The following is a 19,863-nucleotide window of genomic DNA, read 5'->3' as shown; positions in this document are numbered from 1 at the left end:
TTGAGGAGCACGCCAACCTTCTGGAAATTATATTGGACAGTTTACATGTTGTATGTTAGTAAGTTTTGCATTCAGCCATCATTTGTAGACTTTAAGCTTTTTATGTCTGAATTCCATAATCATTTGTTAATTTTGAATAAAATGTTAAAACTAAAGATCAATTTTATGTTATTGATATTTTGTGATATTGATTTATAGGGTGAATTCAGTGTGATTTGGACACTTTTTGCTATTGAGATTAATTGGAAAAAGTGTCCCTCCCTATCAACCTGAATACTATTTAGACTATATATAGGCGATATAGTGTGTGTGTGTGTGTGTGTGTGTGTGTGTGTGTGTGTGTGTATTCAGGTTGATTGGGAGGGACACTTTTTCCAATTAATCTCAATAGCAAAAAGTGTCCAAATCACACTGAATTCACCCTATAAATCAATATCACAAAATATCAATAACATAAAATTGATCTTTAGTTTTAACATTTTATTCAAAATTAACAAATGATTATGGAATTCAGACATAAAAAGCTTAAAGTCTACAAATGATGGCTGAATGCAAAACTTACTAACATACAACATGTAAACTGTCCGATATAATTTCCAGAAGGTTGGCATGCTCCTCAAGACGACTACGAAATTGAAAGTCATTGAAGTTTCTGCTTTGTACAGCTCTTTCCGTAGCCTCTATATATGTGCAGTTCTTCAAAGTATCGACGCACAACACTACTCCTTACTAACAGTATTAAATAGCTATAATAAACATAAGAAATGTATGCATTTCATCTAGTCTTTCTTCTTCTTTGTCTTCTGTAGGGAAAAACTCCTAAACTTCAGCAGAGAACCAATTTTTTGTAAGGAAGCTGGGGTTTCTTTATTGTACATTTATTTGCATGTATGGTTTGCGCTGCGCTGTTTGATCAGTGCAGCGCTGGTGAGGATTGTTCGCGCCGCGCTGCCCATTGGTTGTCGCTAGGAAACACGTCCGCGCTGCGCTGACGAGTCGGCCGCGCGGCTCGGACCATTGAACCGCGCAGATGACATGTCAGCGCGGCGCGAGCTCTGTAAACCCCCGCTGTCTCGTCCCACTTTTGGTTTGTTTGGCTTCCCATACAGTAGCGGTCGATAGGGCGTCTATCTATAATATGATGTCTATGTCTCAACCAACTGACAGACAGAACTCCACCGCGCCCGCGCCACATGCATATGCACTGTGTGAACGCATTCATGTGATTGGCTTATGAGTAAACAATCCCCCACGTGGGGTGCGTTCTTGTGATTGGCTAAACCAAGGGAGATATCTGATTGGTTGCTGATCATTCCCTGTTTAAAAAAAGGCATTTGTGTGTCGAGCCAAGTCAAGGGAGTCTCAAAATTCACACACAAATGCAGTGAAGTTCACAGACCGCAAGCAGTTTGTAAATCAATATATATTTGTGTGTGCATCAGAAATACACGTCTGAATCTTGCCCTGTGCATTTGTGAATCTTGAGTGCATTTGTAAATTTTGTTTGTATTTCTGAATTGTGTGTGTATTTATGAATTTTGTATGCATTTGTGAATCTTCTTTGCTTTTTAAATTCTGTGTGTGCATTTGTGAATTTTGTGCGCATTTGTGTATCCTGTGTGTGTATTTATGAATCATGTGTGTGCATGTATGAATCCTGTGTGTGCATATGTGAATGTAGTGTGTGCATTTATCTTTATTGAGACTCATTTAGCTCCATACACCACATACAAATGTGAATGTGTAGATTGTCTGATGTGTAGACACATAATATTAACATTACCCTGTAGGCCTCTCTGTGGCAGCAGAAACTGTTTCTTCATCCCCATCATCCTGTGAAGATGAGCATTTGTACACTTTATAACACTATTTGTCATAATTTCTGGTGTATTAAGAAGGCAACTTACAACTGTCTGGCGTTCTGTTGGGACAGGAGGCTCCAAAAGACAGATATTAGTCTCTAGATAGATATTAGTCCCTATAGATATCAGAATCTATTGGGACCAACGAAAAACCCAACCCAAAGTAAAATGGAAAAATAAATGGAAATATCAAAAATACCCTATATAAAAAATAACACATAGACCTCTTACATTTTATGAAGGCCCTTGGATCTCCGGGAGTGACCGGCTCTGATGAAGGAATTCCCTCAGCCAAAAATGCTGCTGCACTGCTAGACACTGCATGCTATTTAGTTATGTAATATGTAAAATGTTTGTAAAGTCAGATAGCATACACCCATGATATGCTCAACCCTTACCTGATTGAATTATGTTTTTATATATAATTTTTTTTTTCAGCTGCTGCCACGTTCTTTTAATGCCTGCAGGATTGCACCTAGCCTTCATGAAAATTAAAATTAGGTTGAATAACTGTTCTTCCAGTTTCACCTCTGATATAACAGTTACTTTAAAATAGTTATTAATTACTAACTACAAATGACATCTTCAACAGTGTAATTAGATTAATGTAATAATTACTATCTTTAGAAAGTATTGGTCTACTTATTATTAATTACTAAGTCCCATATCAACCTCAACCACTTGAACAATACAATGAGGAGAGACAAGAAACTGCACTTCTAATGCTTTCAAAATGAACAATATACAATTGCATGAATTATTCTTGAATTGACCAAAGTGTGTAGAGGGAGAAGGTTACATTCAAAATATACCTTTTAAAAATTTATGTTAAATCCACTAATGTTTTATACAGAATTGTTCTATAGTCTATGCAGTAGCCTATTTAATGTAATTACATCATATTTTATTTTAAATTACAGAAGAATTAAGAGTAATCCCTTTAATTAAATTACAATATTTAGATTACTTAGTAATTAATTACACCCAACACTGTATAACAGTAATTCCTCTTTTTGTCTGGCGCTGTTGCCATGGTTACTCATAATATCTGCGCTCCATTGATAATGGCTTTTTATAGTTGTGGTGCACGCGCTCAACTCAGAGTCAACTTAGAGTTGATTGAACTAACTAATTTCAGCTGATCTGAAACCGAAAACTCAGAGTTTCCCATCTCAGGGTAAGTCAACTCAGAGTTCAAGTTTTAACTCAGAGTTGGTTGAACCTCCTTATTGAAACAGGCCCGTGGTCTTGAAAAAAAGTTCACAGAGGCAGAAAGCACACCCTGTTTACTTTATTTTACAAAAGCACAATGTTTTATTTCGATTTTAAGTGAACCCATAAAAAAGAAGACATTTAACAGTTTATTTTTTCATATTTCTTAAGCCTGTATGACAAAAAATGACGGGAGTATTTTAAGTCTATTTTGCTGCTATGTGAAAAAAACCGAGGCAAACACGCCGGCGCGTTTTTGGTCCCCAGAGGGTTAAATCCTAATGGAATATGTCCCAAAAATAATTCTGTAGTGGTTTAAATGGTAAAAGCCAATAGTTCATATTGGTATTTTAATAGAAACCATTACAATTTCTGTGATGGTTTCCAACTTTTTTTAAGCCGGTCTGATCTTCTGTCCTTGTCTAAAGAAATAATTACACACACGCACATCATGCTTAATGTTTTATTATCAAGGTGAACACATAAAATGCACCTACATAAATGAGTTTCACAGCACTAACCCCCAATTTCCACCAGATGCGTTACGGCTCCGGCACGGCGACGGAGTCAATCGGTTTCCATTAAAGTCAATGTGTGTATTTTCACTGACTGCGGAACGGCTGCGTTTCTACTCAGGCGATCCGCAGCCCTCCGGAGCTGATACGCAGAGCTTCTATTTTTGCCGGATGCCGGAGAGCTCCGCAGCACTACAGGGCAGAGTGCGCAGGACAGGAAGCCGAGCAAAAAACAGAACAAACCAAAATAAAATATCCATTTAATTTTCAAAATAAAATACACCGTGATCATGGCGGATCATATTTGGCAGAAAATATGATGATCATTGCGGAAAACTGTTCCTGGTTTGGTGGTTCTGTTTATCGAAACTACATATCGCGCGATCACACGTGAATTAGCGAGATCTCGTTGGTCCTCGGCCGCAGCCGTTCTGCAACAAAGAAGAGTAATGAACCATTTTCGACACAATTGTATCAGAAAGCAATAATGCTTCGAAACGCTTCATTTGGCCATCACTAGGCACAGGCTCATTAAGGCTGGTGTTGAATGTGTCCTTTAGCTCTGCGTCGCTGATGTTGAGCCCCTCCGCTAAATACAGGAATTGGTAAGCAAGCTCCTTCACACTGTTCTCCCCTTGCCGAAGAGAAAGGAGCTTGCTACGTCTCTCCTTCATCTGATGAGCGGAGGGGCAGGGAGATGGAAAAAAGAAGATACCCATTGTTTTGCTGAGTCCTCAGTTGGCTGGTTCGTTCTGTCACAGACTGGGTTAGTGAAAGGAGCAAGGACTCAAGAGCAGAAAACAAATGGGTATTTATTGAATAAATAAATAAAACAAAACTACAAACCAAAACTCCCCGTGTGGGAAAACAAGACAGGCATCTGGCAGGAACAGGAAACACTAGGGAACATGGACAACGAACCAGCACAGGACTGCAAACACAGGGAGACTAAATAGGGAGCAAACCAAAGAGGGTAACGAACAAAGCAGGTGGGGAAGATTGATCAATTATCAGGTAACGAGATGGGAGGGGCTAGACAATTGACAGGAGAGCACATGGCACAAGGAATACAAGACAAGCCATGTACTCACAATAAACCAGACTAAACATAAACACAGGACAAATTGGGAATGTCAGCCAGAATATAACCCAGACCGAAGTGACAGAACCCTGACAGGAAACCTCTGTATGGTCCTTCAGGAAACTTCCCTGATCCGTGTCACAGCACATGAAGGTATGACCACCCGAACGTGTTGGCCTAGGTATCCCCAGCACCACCTAACGACATTGCGATATGCAAGGTGTCTATAAAAGCTGAAAGAGAGGTGGTGCACATGTATATTGAAGTGGAGGGTTAAAAATGTAATAAATTATTTATAAAAAATATTGATATTTCTTCCTGGAAGTAACCTGTTTACAAGTGTCTCTTTCATTTCACCAAATAACTGGATGTAACTGCCATATACAGCTGGCAACACATAGGGGTTTCACTCCACCAATCTGGTCACACCTGTGTACTACCTACAACATGAGAATATTTATTACTACTTTGTTAGGATGATACATTTATTATTTGATATGTGGGGGTTGTGTATTTTTTGTATAGTACTTATTAAATTAATTACCTGGACTTAACACTCTGGTCTTATCATATTTCATAACTATACCTTGGGTATCTCCCTACAACAAACATTCTCTACCAGGGACAGTGAGCTGCAGTGCCCACAGGTGCACCTGTTGAGACAGAATCATTTTTAACTGTAGAGGGAGACTTGATATCTCTGTTTTTGTCTGACAGCTGTCAATCAATCTGTCACTGCGGGTCTCAAATGCATGCCCCTCGCTCAGCCCCGCCCCCGCTTCGCACCCTCTGTCTCCGCTGGGCTCTGCCCACTTTTACAGTATTTTTTCGAATATTGCCAGTGGGTGGAGTTAGGCTCTGACCAGGGGTTGAGTTACACTGTTTAAAGGTATGAAATGAATACACTTTTTGATCGAGGGGTGAAACATTTTTATTTTATTAAAGTTAAAACAAGAAATACACCAAAGTTGTTGCCTGGCATAATTCTTTGCTAAAACTATAGTGAACACACAGTTGCATTTATAAGATGGCAAAGACCAGGAAAAAAATCCTTATGATGGAAAATAGAAAACAGTTATCATGAGATTACCACAAACAAAAATATTGCAATATAATATGTAATGGAAAACATTATAGAATCTCTGAATTGCAGTCAAATATGTTCAAAGCACACAATCTCAAAACATTTTCTTTACACCATTCATGAAAGTAATATTTCATGCCCATTACATCGATTCTTTATCTTCATCGAAAACCTTGAAGATAAGGCACCCTCATAACAACAGAAATTAAGCTAGAATGTTATTCCTGCCACAGCATCTACTGTAAGTTACACACCAACAACAAAATGTGTATAAAAGAACAAAAAATCAATACAGATGTAAGATAACAATATAACTTTAGGGTAAAAATAATTTCAATACAAGTTAAATGATCATCTTAAATGGACTACAAACAATATGTCAAATGAGTAATGATGACTATGTAAATGAATACCATAGTATGGATATATGATTAAGCAAGTTTATGTGTATTCAGAAAAGAATAAAAAGAAAGACAAAAATAAATGGATTATGACACAAGCCAACAATCACCCGCAGATTAGAAACATACATGCACAGATGGCGTTACAAAGTAATAACCCTTACTTTCCAGCAACAGAGTTAAATACAATAAGTGTTAATCAAACATAATTTCTGAAAAACAATGCTCTTTTTTACTATACCTTATATTTTAAGTAAAGCTCTAGCTCTCTCTCTATGTCAAGCATCAATTTGCCATAAACGCTATGGTTAGGCCTGGCAAAATGTTTTCTCAAATTGCGACACTGTTGGGGATTTTGTCTGGGGACAAATAACAATAATCCATTGTTAACCCTTCATTCCGAAGCTTGATGCTGTTGGCCACCTCTTCTAGTTTCTTGCGGAAAGTCTTTATGGCTTCCTTCACTGGTTGCTCTGTGAAGTACATATCTGGATACATGCCTAAGAACAGCTGGGAAAAAAAGAAAATTCTTCAGAGAGGAGAACAAAAATTTTCACATAAGAAAATGTTCAAAAAAGAAACGTGCTCATAAAATGTGGGGGAAAAAACTGAATGGATATTATTTTTGGAATGCGTGACACTGCAAAGCACTTTATTTTTATTTTTAAGCCATGTGTCTTTAAAAAATTAAAATTGTAAAAATTTATTTACCCAGCAAACACAGAACTTTGCCACAATGTACCCGACCTTCTAACAACGTTTTAACAACATGGCCAAAAGGTTGCAATAACTATGTTGTGTGGTGAAGGTTGTTACAACATTGTCACAATGTTGACATTAAACCACTATTCAGGGCCATTGCTTAAGGTTGTGCCTAGATGTGGACAACCACTGGACTACATAATGTACTCGTCACGGCCCTGAAGCGGGAAAATCAGTCTTTTAAATTTCAACCGCACGTTGGGCTCATTGTGTTCTCATTCATCATCAAGCAAGGATACGTGAGTTTTGTGTTTGATTTACCTCAGATAAATAAGATACATACTGAAAATACTTGTACGTAGGCATTGGCACAGAACACATAAACTGAAGCAAGCAAACAATCTGCAGCAATTAGAACATTTTAAAATATACATGAGCCTATATAATTTAAAACACAATCTTTGGCCTTTTTTCTTTTTAAGGATACCTTGATGCCCTATACCTCCTCAGCTACTAACAGAATAATTATTTTTTACATTGATTTGGACAAGGTTTCTGCCATGTCCTCTACAATTACAGGTGGACAGTATAACAAAATCAGATGTCAAACCTCATCGTCCTGCAACCGAGTGAGGCCCCAAACTGTTCCTAGAGTCTCACTGGAACAACCACGGTTAGGCAGACTATCCATGATATATTGCATATCCACCTGGCCCTTCTGTTTGGGAGGCGGCTTGCGCATGGTGGAAGGACTGTTGGGGATCCAGCCATACCAGTCAAACTGGAATGCAAAGTTTACTTGCAGATATTAGCATATAGATATTATCCAGAATTTTGCCTAAAACTTTTTAATGCTCTTGCTGATGATATGAAAGTGTGTAATCTCACCTGTCCAAAGTTGACAGCAGAATGGTGTGCTGAAGCTGTGAAAATCACAGCAGTCAGGTACTCCGCTAACTCCACTCGAGTTTTCAGAGACTTTGGAAAATCTGTAAACAGTGGCAATAAGCATTTACCTTGTGTATATTTAAAGACCATATTGCAGGTTAACCACCACTGTCGATTAATGGGTACATAAATCACTCAAGATATGTATATCATTTTTAAAATGTCTCCAAAATGGTCTTAAAGACCAGTTTTTTACGTTTTTGGTATGAACGTTTTTTTTTTAACGCAATTCGGTGATGACGTCACGTTGGGGAGAAGTGGAAGAAAGGAAGCCTCAGCCTAGTATTAGAACTATGGCCGAGGAGAATGAGTGGAGAGTTGGTTAAGTGTCCTGGTGAGTTGCTATCATTTAGCAATGCAGCAATGAGCACTGGAGCTAGTCTACGAGCAGCAGTGCACAATAACGACACATATTATTTTTTTACTGTCATTGAATAGCACGTTAAGTGAAAAATCTACGTTTTCTTTATATCTAGTGGCAGTGATCATGACGTTAGTTCAGATAAATACCGGTAACCTTTGTAATAGTACTGGTAAACTTTGTCTTTGTCATCTAGAAATAGAAGGCATCGTGCTAGCTATATGGGCGTTTCTAATTGTTTCTCTTCCTCCGGTGAAAATGTTGTTGCAAACGTAGCCGCCGCGTGTCTGTCGCGGTGTTTGGCAGGTGATTGTGCGGGTGGTGCCGTCCCATGGAAACTGCGTTGGAAAGCTTGTGCTGTAGGGAAGTGAGTGCGTTTTGGTCGCTGGTCGAGGAGCTCACCCCGCGACCAGATGTGACGTGCCTCACTCAGCATCCAGGATTTGAGACATGTTGCCTGAACCCGTTTGTGCTGAAGTAGCATACACACATTTCAGGCAGGATCATGGTCCCCTTAAAGCCAGCAGCCACTAGTATGTTAATTGTTTGTTTACTTTTTACACTGTCTTATGAACCAACTTAAACAGTTATAGGTGACTAGAGATGTGTAGCTATCTATGCTAACGTTATGCTATCTGCCTATCTCTATACTAGCCTATCTATCTATCTGTCTATTTATCTATAATCTGCGCTATCTGAATACTCTCGTCTACTACTCGTCTCTCTAGTCACGCTCAATGCTCTCAAGACGGGCTTTGGTAAATTCTCTCCCCAAGGTGACGTCATGCAATGCATTGTGGGGGAAAAGAGAATCGTTGCAAACCGCTGTAAGATAGTACCTACTTTTTCGTATTATATTACATTTCGTATATGTTTTGTGATACCCAAAAACAGTTTAAATGTTTATTACCAACAAGCAAATTGCACAAATTAGTTGAAAAATTCACCCTGCAACACGGCCTTTAAAGGTGACTTGATACAAAGATGCATATAGAATATCCAAGAACACAAACAATCATGCATGCTTGCATAAACGTACACTGACATTCTGCTAAAGTTGAACCTATACTCACTATCACTAGCAGAATCATTCATGCCAAAGCAGGAAACCTCCTTAACAAATCCTTGAATCTCCACGTCCTTTTGAACCGTCTCATCGCTGGTATAGTAGATCTTGACCACATCAGAAACAAAACTACAGGAAGATCAATGAGATTAATCCACCAATTCATTAAAAAAAAAACTCTGGATGCCACATTTCAAACATTTGAAAACATTTTCATTGGCATGCATATGGGCTAATATACATTGTACATTTGCAGCAGTAGTACAACTGTTGCTCCCATACAACTTACCAGTTTATTGCCTCCCAGATCCTCATGCCATCCTCTCTATAATGGTACTTGGGTGCATTTTCCATTTTTCGATCTTTTATGGTCTCAGGGAAACACAGGGACTTGTAGGTTAAAGTCTTCATGGCCCTTTTTATCACTTCCCCGATCCCATCTCCACTTACGCTACTGATCTTTAGATACAAATAATTCAGTTAATATTTTGCCTACATTTTTAGAAATGAACTAGGCTGTAAGCATTTATTGAGCCTACTGAAGTGATCATCTAGGAGATTATGTCACAAGGTTGAGTAATGCTCAGGCCTGCCTGATGAAGATTTGTTAAAGGGGAACTGAAACGAAATATGAAGTAAAGGTGATATAACAGATGTGTTATCATTGTTATTTGTGGTAGGACACATACAACTGCTGAAGTAGTTAAGGGGGGAAAACAGTGATATTAGTTTGTTGTTTTGTTACTAGGGCGCAGCCATTTTGAACGATCCATGACGTCACTGGCATGGTAGGCTATCTTGACAGCTCCAGCAAAATGCCATCTCAAGAGCATGTTCAAAAATTGTGATCCGCCCAACAAGCGAATATAACACCTTCGATGCCATCAAGGACCGAATAACCTGTTTGCAAAATGACTGTGGCATAAATGTGACCACGGCGGGTCGTGTGAACAAGTTCCACTCACCTCTTAGTTGTTACCGTGATGTACACCTTCACCGTAGATCACCTTGCTAAATTAATCCGACATTGAGGATGCTATCTAATATAAACAATATCCATCGACGACACCCGCAAGAGACAGCCAGCTGTCACACTACATTCTCTTTATCGTTTTATCGCATTTAAAGTGTCAAAAACACAAGGTTCACATAAACAGTTGGTTTTGTCTTAAGTTAATGTAAACGTCTATCAGTATATTCTATATCCCTGCATTACTGTAGTTCTTAAAGTGACAGCAGTTTATATAAGAATCAGGATACGTTTCATTCATAGTGAAGAATATGCAGTTTTATTATTTCATTTGATGATTCAATTTCTTACTTAAATGCTGTTTTTATTGTTAACTTGTACAGTTCCCTGTCCATACTGAGTAGCAGTACAATAACGCCAGTAGCCCACAGTGGTACCATGTCAGTGACATCATCGAACACGGCTGCGCTCTGATAACAACAAATGTAAATTTCAGTATTGGGGAAAAACTTCATATATGTTTTGTTTTAAATATGAATTAATTTGTTTACAATTTTAATAACCAACATGTTATCTAAAATATTTTGTTAGTTTCAGTTCCCCTTTATATACATTATATAAAGTTCCCTTTTATATATTACAGTGTTGGTATTTAACACTCTTTGCCATTTAAAAGCATATAATCTTAATGTATAAAAGAAGTAGTAGTAGTAATAATAATAATAGTCTCCGTAATCTGGTGAATTTTGTAGGCAGGTTAAAGCCCTATTCGGTTTTCTAGTTTTCTAAACGACGTTTAAGTTACAATTCGTACCACTCGACATCTGTGATTTAATTTACCTATTCGGATGGGACTAACATCTCACATATGTATATGTCTTTTAATTTATTATTTGTTCATATAGCCTAATGTTTCCCTGAAAATAATTGCACACCTTAAAACGTGCGTCAACTAATCAGGTCTATACTACGGGGTAGTTGAATGCTTAAATCTAAGTAATTTAAATGTATTATAAAATCCTATTGAAGTAAACTTTAGTTTATAGCAGTAGCTGATTATAATTAACTTGCATAAATGAGCAGAGAAATCTAGACATGTATCTTACTCTTACCTGACACTAATATTAAAATGGGCAGTGTTTTTTCGCAGTTTCTGCGATTTGGCTCTACATGGCTCCAGACTAACTTTTTTTTACTAGGAGCGCTGTAGCCCCTGACTGAAAATTTCAGGAGCACAAGCAGAAAATGTATAGCCTGGTCCTACCAGACTCTCGTACACTTCATTTGTATAGAGAGTCTGGCCACTATCCATTGACAAGTGTTAACTTCCTTGAAGACGGGTACTCTGTTGAAGTTTAAAACTACTGAAATTTTTACAGAGGTTATTTGAGAAAAACACAGAGTCGGACACAAGGAAGTTTGTAAAACGTTCATTTCTCTAACGCCCACCTGGAAAACTAGTCCCATCCGAATAGGGCTTGAATAGATTTTTTTAAATGTACTGTAAAGGTATACCAATACTTTGTTAAATAAAAATTTAATAATAATAATTCCATGAATATTTAGATCTGCTGCATTTCACAGGTTTTATTTTGAATTTAGATTGTTAAAAATGCTAATATTTCTTATGTTTTAAAAGCGATTACAACTATGACAATATGACCATGTTTTTGGTGAGTTTATTATGTAATAATAATGTAATACTTATTACATTATGAGTTGCTACAAGGACAGAACTTACGGCTTGCCAGACAAAGACAATATAATCAAATATGAATAGAATTGCTTTGAATCCAAACAAGATGCTGCTTATCTGTGTATATATTAAATTAGGTGTAAAGCTATACCTGGCTGAAGACCCCGTTTTCACTGATGAGATTTTTACGGGCCTCTTCGTTGATTGCAATTGTGAAACGAACATGAGGTATCAGTAACTGTAAGAAGCAAATTATCCACTTAAATGTGTACATTAGATCTTAGAATGTATTTGAAAAGCATAACCTCAAACAGGAAAAGTGATTTTCATGCCATGCCCTGGTTAAAAAAAAACATCAGCACTTTTCAGTTTTGCATTGAATAATGACTGCGAATGGAAAGACAGGTACCTTGTATACAGGATGGACCGCAGCAAGATGTCTGTACATGGCTATTTCAAAAACCTCTGATACCAGATGTGTCTTGAGAAGGTGCGTGACCAACTGGTGTACGTTAAAGTCTGAAGATTTTACCCACATCTTGGCAAGCATCCAATCATGCTGATCATCGTTTGGGAGAAATATTGGGCTCATTTCTCCTGGGTGTTGACTGAGCTGTTTCAGTCATGCAGACATTTTGGTCAAACACAAACATTTACATCAATGAGTAAATTCACATCAAAAGTAGTGGTCGATCGATATATCGGCCGATATTTGGCATTTTTAAAATATCGGCATCGGCCGATCAGTTTTTCTGATTGGCTGATGTATTGGAAGTGGGACTTTTATTTTGACGGCGCTCCGGACTTTTGTTTTGATGGGCGGCGATGAGAACACTAGAGCCTGTGAAGAGAACGGCAGCGTCTGATCACACAGCGCTCACTCACGTTCTCCCTCTTTATTAGATTACGATCTCTGTCAGTCATATTTAATACTTTGTTGGACAGAACTGGTAAACAAAGAAAGTAAATGGTATGTGAAAAAGTAAAGCGTTTGCTTTTATATTATTTGTAACAGAAAAGGCAAACAATAAGGCTAAAATACTTTCTCATTTACTGTCTACATTCAGCAAATGCGCATCTACATCATTTAAACAAATCTCTGAATATCTAATAAACATTTAATCTCATAAACCTTGCAGATTTAATCCCATCCAGCTGTGATATCTTGTGAAGTGTGCATTTGTAGCTGCATAAATGTGTTACTGCGAGTGACGGTCGGTCCGTGCAAAGTGAGCAATCGAACTCGAACTCTGTTCGGAACAGACAATCGAAATGTGAAAGCGCCCTAAAATGTGAAAAGAAGATCAGCTTCACAGGAGACGCGATCGAAAAACCTTAAATCCTTCATTTTAAAATATGCTGTGCTATATCTAGTTGCCCACTGTCATATTCATATCGGTTTCACTGTGTGCTGTATGTAAAAGTAGCGTTACCTTGTCTTTATTTGAAAAAATGTGATTACCAGTGCGCACAAAATTACCAGATTACTGAGTGCCCTGTTACTGTCACAGATAGGGATGGGAATTGATAAGGATTTAACGATTCCGATTCCATTATCGATATTGCTTATCGATCCGATTCCTTATCGATTCTCATTGGGTGAGGGAATAAGTACAAATTTGTTTGTTTGTATTAACTCGCTTTAATATCTGATCAGAAGACACAGCACAGAGCACATATACACAAATTATGTGTAGCAACCTCAGAACAAATCTAAAAGTATATATATATCGGCCATCCTGCTCTCTAAGATATCGGCATCGGCCATCAAAAAAATAATATCGGTCGACCACTAATCAAAAGCACTTTCATTTTAATTTATGTTTTCAATTGACAACGATTCTTTATGGGACACATACCTGAATGGCAATTGGCACAATGTGGTTACATCTGTTGTTGTATAGTAGGCAGATGGGTGCAGTCAAATAATACTGGCTGTCTGGTGTCTTATTGGCTGCCACTCCCTCCAATAGGTCATAATCCACAATGTAGATGTTTCCTTCCTGTGAAGACATAGATATTTTATTAGTATGTTTGGAACATATGTTTTGTAGGTTAAAATAACATTGAGTCATTAACATAAACTAGATAATGTGAACAATGTCACAATACAGTAAGCAAGTATTGGATTTGATCATTGAACAACTCTTCAAGTAATATACGTATTAATGTTTCTGACCTTTAATTCCTCTTGAAGTGTGAGACCTCTCTGCAGAAAGCCCTTCACCATCTCATGTGTGACTGGAAATTTGCCTGGAAGGTACTCGCACTTCCTGATCATGACAGGATTGCAGCCATTCAAAAATTGATAGCCAAACAGGTAATCCGTAGTCCAGTTTTGTATCACGTTCTCTGTTCAGTTTTCAAAAGAGGAAAACTGAGTCAACTGTCAAAGGCTTTACAGGTGTGAAAAAAGTTCCCTCACAATGTTGGTTTCCCACAACAATTGTGTTTGGATATATAGTTTTTGTTTAGATGAAGAAAAACACACAAATTACTATAACAAAACATTATTGACAAAGGAAGAAATAATCCAAACCTAGGACAGTGGTCTTGGGGAAGATATCTACAAATATCTTATCAAATATATTTTCAAAATCTGCTATATCTTTCCAGGACTCCAAGTGACCTTCAATCTTGTCCAAGTATCTATCCATATACCTGAAACCGAATACATACAGAATATTTTTAGACATGGACACTATTTGCAGGGTACGGTGTTTGTTCTGAATTTCATTCTAGAAAAGTGAGGGAAAATTCCGTTACAAATCAACAAGGACTGTGGCCATGACACGTTCCCCCAAACTTACACTTTTATGAAATTCCAGGTAAAGTTTGATTTTTTTTCTTTATCAAACTGAACATCTAAAGGAAGATCCCTTGTGTCATCGATGCTCTGAGGGAAGCCCTGGCGCCACTGGTTCCATCTTCAACAAGAAAAGTGATAACATTTACTTGTACAGTTAAAACAAGAATTACATTTAACTGTAATGTGTTTTTTTTATTTTTTTTTTATGTGTAGAGACAATTATAAACAAGAAAAAGTTTGTTGGCTTTTAATTTTTTTCTTTCCTATTTCTTTAATATACAACTTGCAATAAATCAATCAATCAATAAAATATTGGTTTCACAGAATTAGGCCTTAGGTAAATTAGGATATTTAAGTAGCTTTTATAAACGTTCTTTAGAAAAGCATGTGTTAGAAAACTTGAGGGATCATTAATTCACATGTTCTAGACATGCCCCAAATTAGAGTGTTACTGGCGATCTATATTTCACACTCTTTCAGCGGTTCGTCAGCACTGTTTCGAGCCAGAACCTCTGGTGGCAGTATTTGGAGTTGTTCCAGAGGAGTCATGGCTGTCAGCTTCTATGAGTAAAGTACTTTCTCTTCCTTGTTAGCACATGGAGCGGTAATATTAAAGTGGAAAGATCCCTTCTCTACCCACGCACCCATACTCAATGGAATAGTGATATGATGTTTTGTCTCTGCCTCAAAAAATTTAGGCATTTGTCAAGAGGGTCGGAATTTAATTTAAGATGTGCCCTTTTTTACCGTGTTGATTAGTCTGTTTAAATAATGCCCTATTATTTCCAGTGTTCTGTTTATTCAGTTTATTTTAAGTGTGTGTACATGTATCTGTTTTTATATTGGGTTGGATGTTTATGTATGTAGGCATGTATATATGCATGCTCGATTTCACTTGCAAATCCTATCTGAATTAATGGACAGTATGGACATTACTCTAGAGGTCTGATCGTGAGGGTTGGGGGATTGTTAAATGTCATTTATACTGTTAAAATCTTAAAAACTTGGCACTGTTCCCATTCAGAGTAATCCAACTTTTTTTATTGTTTTATTTATAGTGTAATAATCTAAAATACTAGCTTGTACTATACAGTATAAGCATGTTTATGCATTGAATATTTCACTGTATCAGAAGTCAAAAACCTGAAAAAGTAACCATTTATGTAAATAATTAGCTAGAATGAGATTAAGGGCCTTATTTTGACGATCTGAAACGCAAGTATCAAACACAAAACACAAGTAACTTTGTGGGCGGATCCCGGGCGATGTTGCTATTATACCAGCGGGGATAAATGACTCTTGCACCTGATGCAAATCTAAAAGGGGTTGGTCTGAAGTAGCTACATTACTTATAGGTGTGGTTTGGGCATAACGTGAAATAAACCAATCATAGCGTCATCTCACATTTCCTGAACTGCCCCGGGAGCGGAAGTATGGCAGGCGAACGCAGCGTTTCGAGACGTTCCCTATCAAGGGAACTCCCGCTGCGTTTATGCTGTGGGAACCCCATACCCACTACGCCATAATGACAAGTGCTCGTTCTGTGTGAAGTCCTTGCGCACACTAAGAAGCAAGCAACCTAGCCCCAGGAGTGGAGAGGTCTAAGTCATAACATTTGACAAATGTATACGGCGAGGACCAGCCTGCTGCATCACAAATGTTGTGAAGGGAAACTCACAAAATTAGAGCCATAGAGGCAGCCATACTCCTCGTAGAATGGGCCTGGACAGCCAAAGGTGAAGGCTGTCTGGCCGCTTCATAAGCAAGGTAGATAGCCTGAACTACCCACTTGCTCATTATCTGTTTAGATGCAGGGCAACCTATATTAGGAAACCCAAAGCAGACAAATAATTGCTCTTATATACGCCACAGGGCAGCTCTGTGGACATAAGCATCCAAAGCCCGGACAGGGTATAACATATTTTTTTTTCCTGATCTGGGGTATTAGGTGGAGGACAGAAGGCCTGCAGTCCAAGCGGAGCTGGATGCGTCAGGGAGAACCACATAGGGCAATGCGTTGTATAAAACGATGCGAAAGGTTCAGACTTGAGTTTTTACCGAAGTTTCTCCCAAAGAAGCTCCACCACCTCGGGGTGAAGTCTCCATTCCCCGGAGACCCAACAGTCTGAATCTGTGCCTGGCCTAGTTTTACCCCATTTACGGGGAATCGTTTATAATACACCTAGAAAAGTGGTCCTCTGAGCTGGGAGGAGCACACTCTTCTTGGCGTTGACATCTCGATGCTGAACTGCCATCTGCTCAGATTGAGCTAGTATCAACCAATCGTCGATATAGTATAATACGCGAATGCCCTGGAGTCTCAGAGGAGCCAGAGCTGCATCCACGCATATTGTAAAGGTGCGGGTATGATAAACATAGGCCTAATGGAAGAACCCGATACTGGTATGGTTCCCCCCTCAAAAGCAAACCTCAGGAACCTCCTGTGGTGAGGATGGATAGATAAGTAAGCGTCCTTCAAGTCTATTGTGACAAACCGGTCCTCGGACTGAATCTGTGACACAATCATATTAGCGTAAGCATACTTTGAACTTGAGATTCTGAAACCTGCTGTTTAATTGACACAGATCTAGAATAGGACGCAACCCTTTATCCTTATTCGGAACAGTGAAGTAACGGCTGAAAAACCCTGACTGTCTGCTGGGTGGAGAAACCCCTTCTATAGCTCCTTTTGCAGAAGTGTCAGTACTTCCTGCTCCATAACAAGTCTGCTCGGGGGTCCACCACTGTGGGGAGGACCCAAAGAAATCTGGGCGGATGAGAACCGAACTGAATTCTGAAACCCTTTTCTATAGTGTGCAGGACCCACTGAGAAATATGTGGCAGTAGTTTCCACGCTGCCATAAATTCTACTAAGGGCACCAGTCTTTTGAGACTGGCCTCTGGATTTAGTTGAACAGTCACTTCGGTGCCCTGAAGCGGCGAACCGGCAGGGAACAACCGAACTGACCGGTCTGCGACCCTCCTCTGAGGATCGTATGGGGACGCTGACACCTCGGTGCCCTGAACGGCGAACCGGCAGGGAACAACCGAACTGGCAGTGCTGCGACCCTCCTCAAAGAGTCGCACCCCAGAGGGCGCGGAGGAGAAACGATTTCTCAAAACCGTCCCTGCACCGAGGAACCTTTAGAAACCTGATAGCCTCAGCGTCAGGACTTCTTGTCGAAGTTTTATTAGAGATAACGACAGTCCTCAGATCTTGCCTACCTCTAACTATCTTAGTTCCAACGACCCTCCTCGGAGGATTTTTTTTTGTGTCCAATATGGCTCTTTCAACATTTTGGGTTGCCGACCCCTGCTTTAACCCGAGGCTCTGTCATACCATGATACTAAATACCCATTACTATAGTAGAAGTTTGGGGATTAAACACATAAAATAGAAACCGGTTTATTTCACAATCTCGACACCTTAGTGTATCCCCGATGAGGAGGCTGAGATATATAGTTTTCCCTATATTCTCACTCTCATAATGTTCGGCTGGCCAGTAAATATTTAACTTAGCAACAGCACTAGATAAAACCTCCTTTTATAAGCTCCTCTTTATTCAACAGAGTTATGAGCTGACTTATTTATATATTATTGAAAACTCATTAACATCTGCCTTATTCATTATATTTGTAATTGTTTTGTTCTATTTTTCTTAACAAAACACTAACGATACCAATTCCTCGGAACTGGAAAATTGCAGCATAAGTGCCTCATCGCGGGGAGAAGAAACGCAGAGTGTGCTTCTCCCTGAGATAAGGCACTGGATCTGGCAGGTGAAAGCTGAGATAGGGCAGCGCCCGTCTCAACCCCCGCTGTCAGATCCGTTTGCGAACCCCACGATGCGAGTCACCGCCGCGCCTCGGCAACAGCGGGACCCGCGCCTCGGGGAACGCGAACCGAACCGTTCTCCTCAAAGAACGCCCGGCGGGAGCGAAGCGTTCTCACGGACAGCTTCTCGCAATGCTCACAGTCAGTCCCCTCGAAAACTGACTGTTGGCATGCTATATTGCTATATATATGCTATATATAATATTATAAGAAAATATGGAATAAGTTTCCACTGTTATGCTGATGACACTCAACTATATATTTCATCACGACCAAATGAAAACACTAAATTATCTAAATTGACAGAGTGAGTTAAAGATATAAAATATTGGATGACGTGTAATTTTCTTCTAATAAATTCAGATAAAACGGAGGTATTGGTCCAAAAAACTGCCCACAAAACCTCTTACAATACAACCTTAATCTAGAAGGACGTCCTGTTACTTTATCCTCTACAGTAAAAGACCTGGGTGTTATACTAGACCGCAACTTGTCTTTTGAAAATCATATTTCAAATGTCACAAAAACTGCCTTTTTCCACCTTAGAAACATTGCTAAGCTACGTAACATGCTCTCTGTTTCTGATGCAGAAAAGTTAGTTCATGCACTCATAACCTCGAGACTAGATTACTGTAATGCTTTATTAGCTGGTTGTCCTGCATCCTCAGTAAACAAGCTACAGTTAGTCCAAAATGCAGCTGCTAGAGTTCTTACTAGGTCAAGAAAATATGATCATATAACATGACATTTTATCATCTCTACACTGGTTACCTATTAAGTTCCGTATCAATTACAAAGTATTGCTACTGACCTATAAAGCCCTAAATGGTTTAGCTCCTGTGTATTTAAGGGATCTTCTATCGCCCTACAATCCATTGCGTTCTTTAAGATCGCTAAATTCGAGGCTTCTGGTCGTACCTAGGATAACTAAGTCCACTAAAGGAGGGAGGGCGTTTTCACATCTAGCTCCTAAACTCTGGAATAGCCTTCCTGATATTGTCCGAGGCTCAGACTCGCTCTCCCAGTTTTAAACTAGATTAAAGACGCATCTCTTTAGCCAAGCATTCACATAATGCATCTCATACCTTTTATACTACAGTTAAATCAGATCAAATGCATTCATATTATGAACAGCAGCTACGCTAATTATTTCCCATCTGCCTTTTTTTGTTGCGTCCCGAGATGGCTCCAATAGAGTTCGTCAGCTCCAGTTATGTATCTAGTCTCTCATGGAGACTTCAGATGCCCCAACGCCTGTGATGAGACGACTCGACGCCTGTAAAGAGACGACTCAACGCCGGCGATATGTTATGCCCTAAAT

General features: G+C 39.0%; 2 protein-coding genes across 2 annotated transcripts in view; one reads left to right on the top strand and one right to left on the bottom strand.

Moving 5' to 3' along the window:
- The window catches only part of LOC307004726 (uncharacterized protein), a 284,714-nt gene that overhangs the window by 64,720 nt on the left and 200,131 nt on the right, over positions 1 to 19,863 (top strand). The gene's annotated exons all lie outside the window — the stretch shown is intronic.
- LOC307004697 (polyunsaturated fatty acid 5-lipoxygenase-like) overlaps positions 5,585 to 19,863 on the bottom strand; it is a 33,967-nt gene continuing 19,688 nt past the window's right edge. Inside the window, exons 5-15 of the mRNA XM_079624103.1 lie at positions 14,709 to 14,825; positions 14,438 to 14,559; positions 14,078 to 14,250; positions 13,758 to 13,901; positions 12,308 to 12,511; positions 12,050 to 12,136; positions 9,522 to 9,691; positions 9,240 to 9,361; positions 7,746 to 7,846; positions 7,468 to 7,638; positions 5,585 to 6,665 (exon numbers count right to left, since the gene is read on the bottom strand). Coding sequence (XP_079480229.1) covers positions 6,486 to 6,665; positions 7,468 to 7,638; positions 7,746 to 7,846; positions 9,240 to 9,361; positions 9,522 to 9,691; positions 12,050 to 12,136; positions 12,308 to 12,511; positions 13,758 to 13,901; positions 14,078 to 14,250; positions 14,438 to 14,559; positions 14,709 to 14,825 — 1,591 coding nt within the window. The 3' untranslated portion in view covers positions 5,585 to 6,485. The remainder of the gene's footprint in view (positions 6,666 to 7,467; positions 7,639 to 7,745; positions 7,847 to 9,239; positions 9,362 to 9,521; positions 9,692 to 12,049; positions 12,137 to 12,307; positions 12,512 to 13,757; positions 13,902 to 14,077; positions 14,251 to 14,437; positions 14,560 to 14,708; positions 14,826 to 19,863) is intronic.

The sequence above is a fragment of the Phoxinus phoxinus genome (genome assembly GCF_949152265.1).
Source record: "Phoxinus phoxinus genome assembly, chromosome: 9".
Lineage (NCBI taxonomy): Eukaryota > Metazoa > Chordata > Actinopteri > Cypriniformes > Leuciscidae > Phoxinus > Phoxinus phoxinus.
Note: the sequence above shows the minus strand (reverse complement) of the source record. Positions and strands in the feature narration are given on the sequence as shown.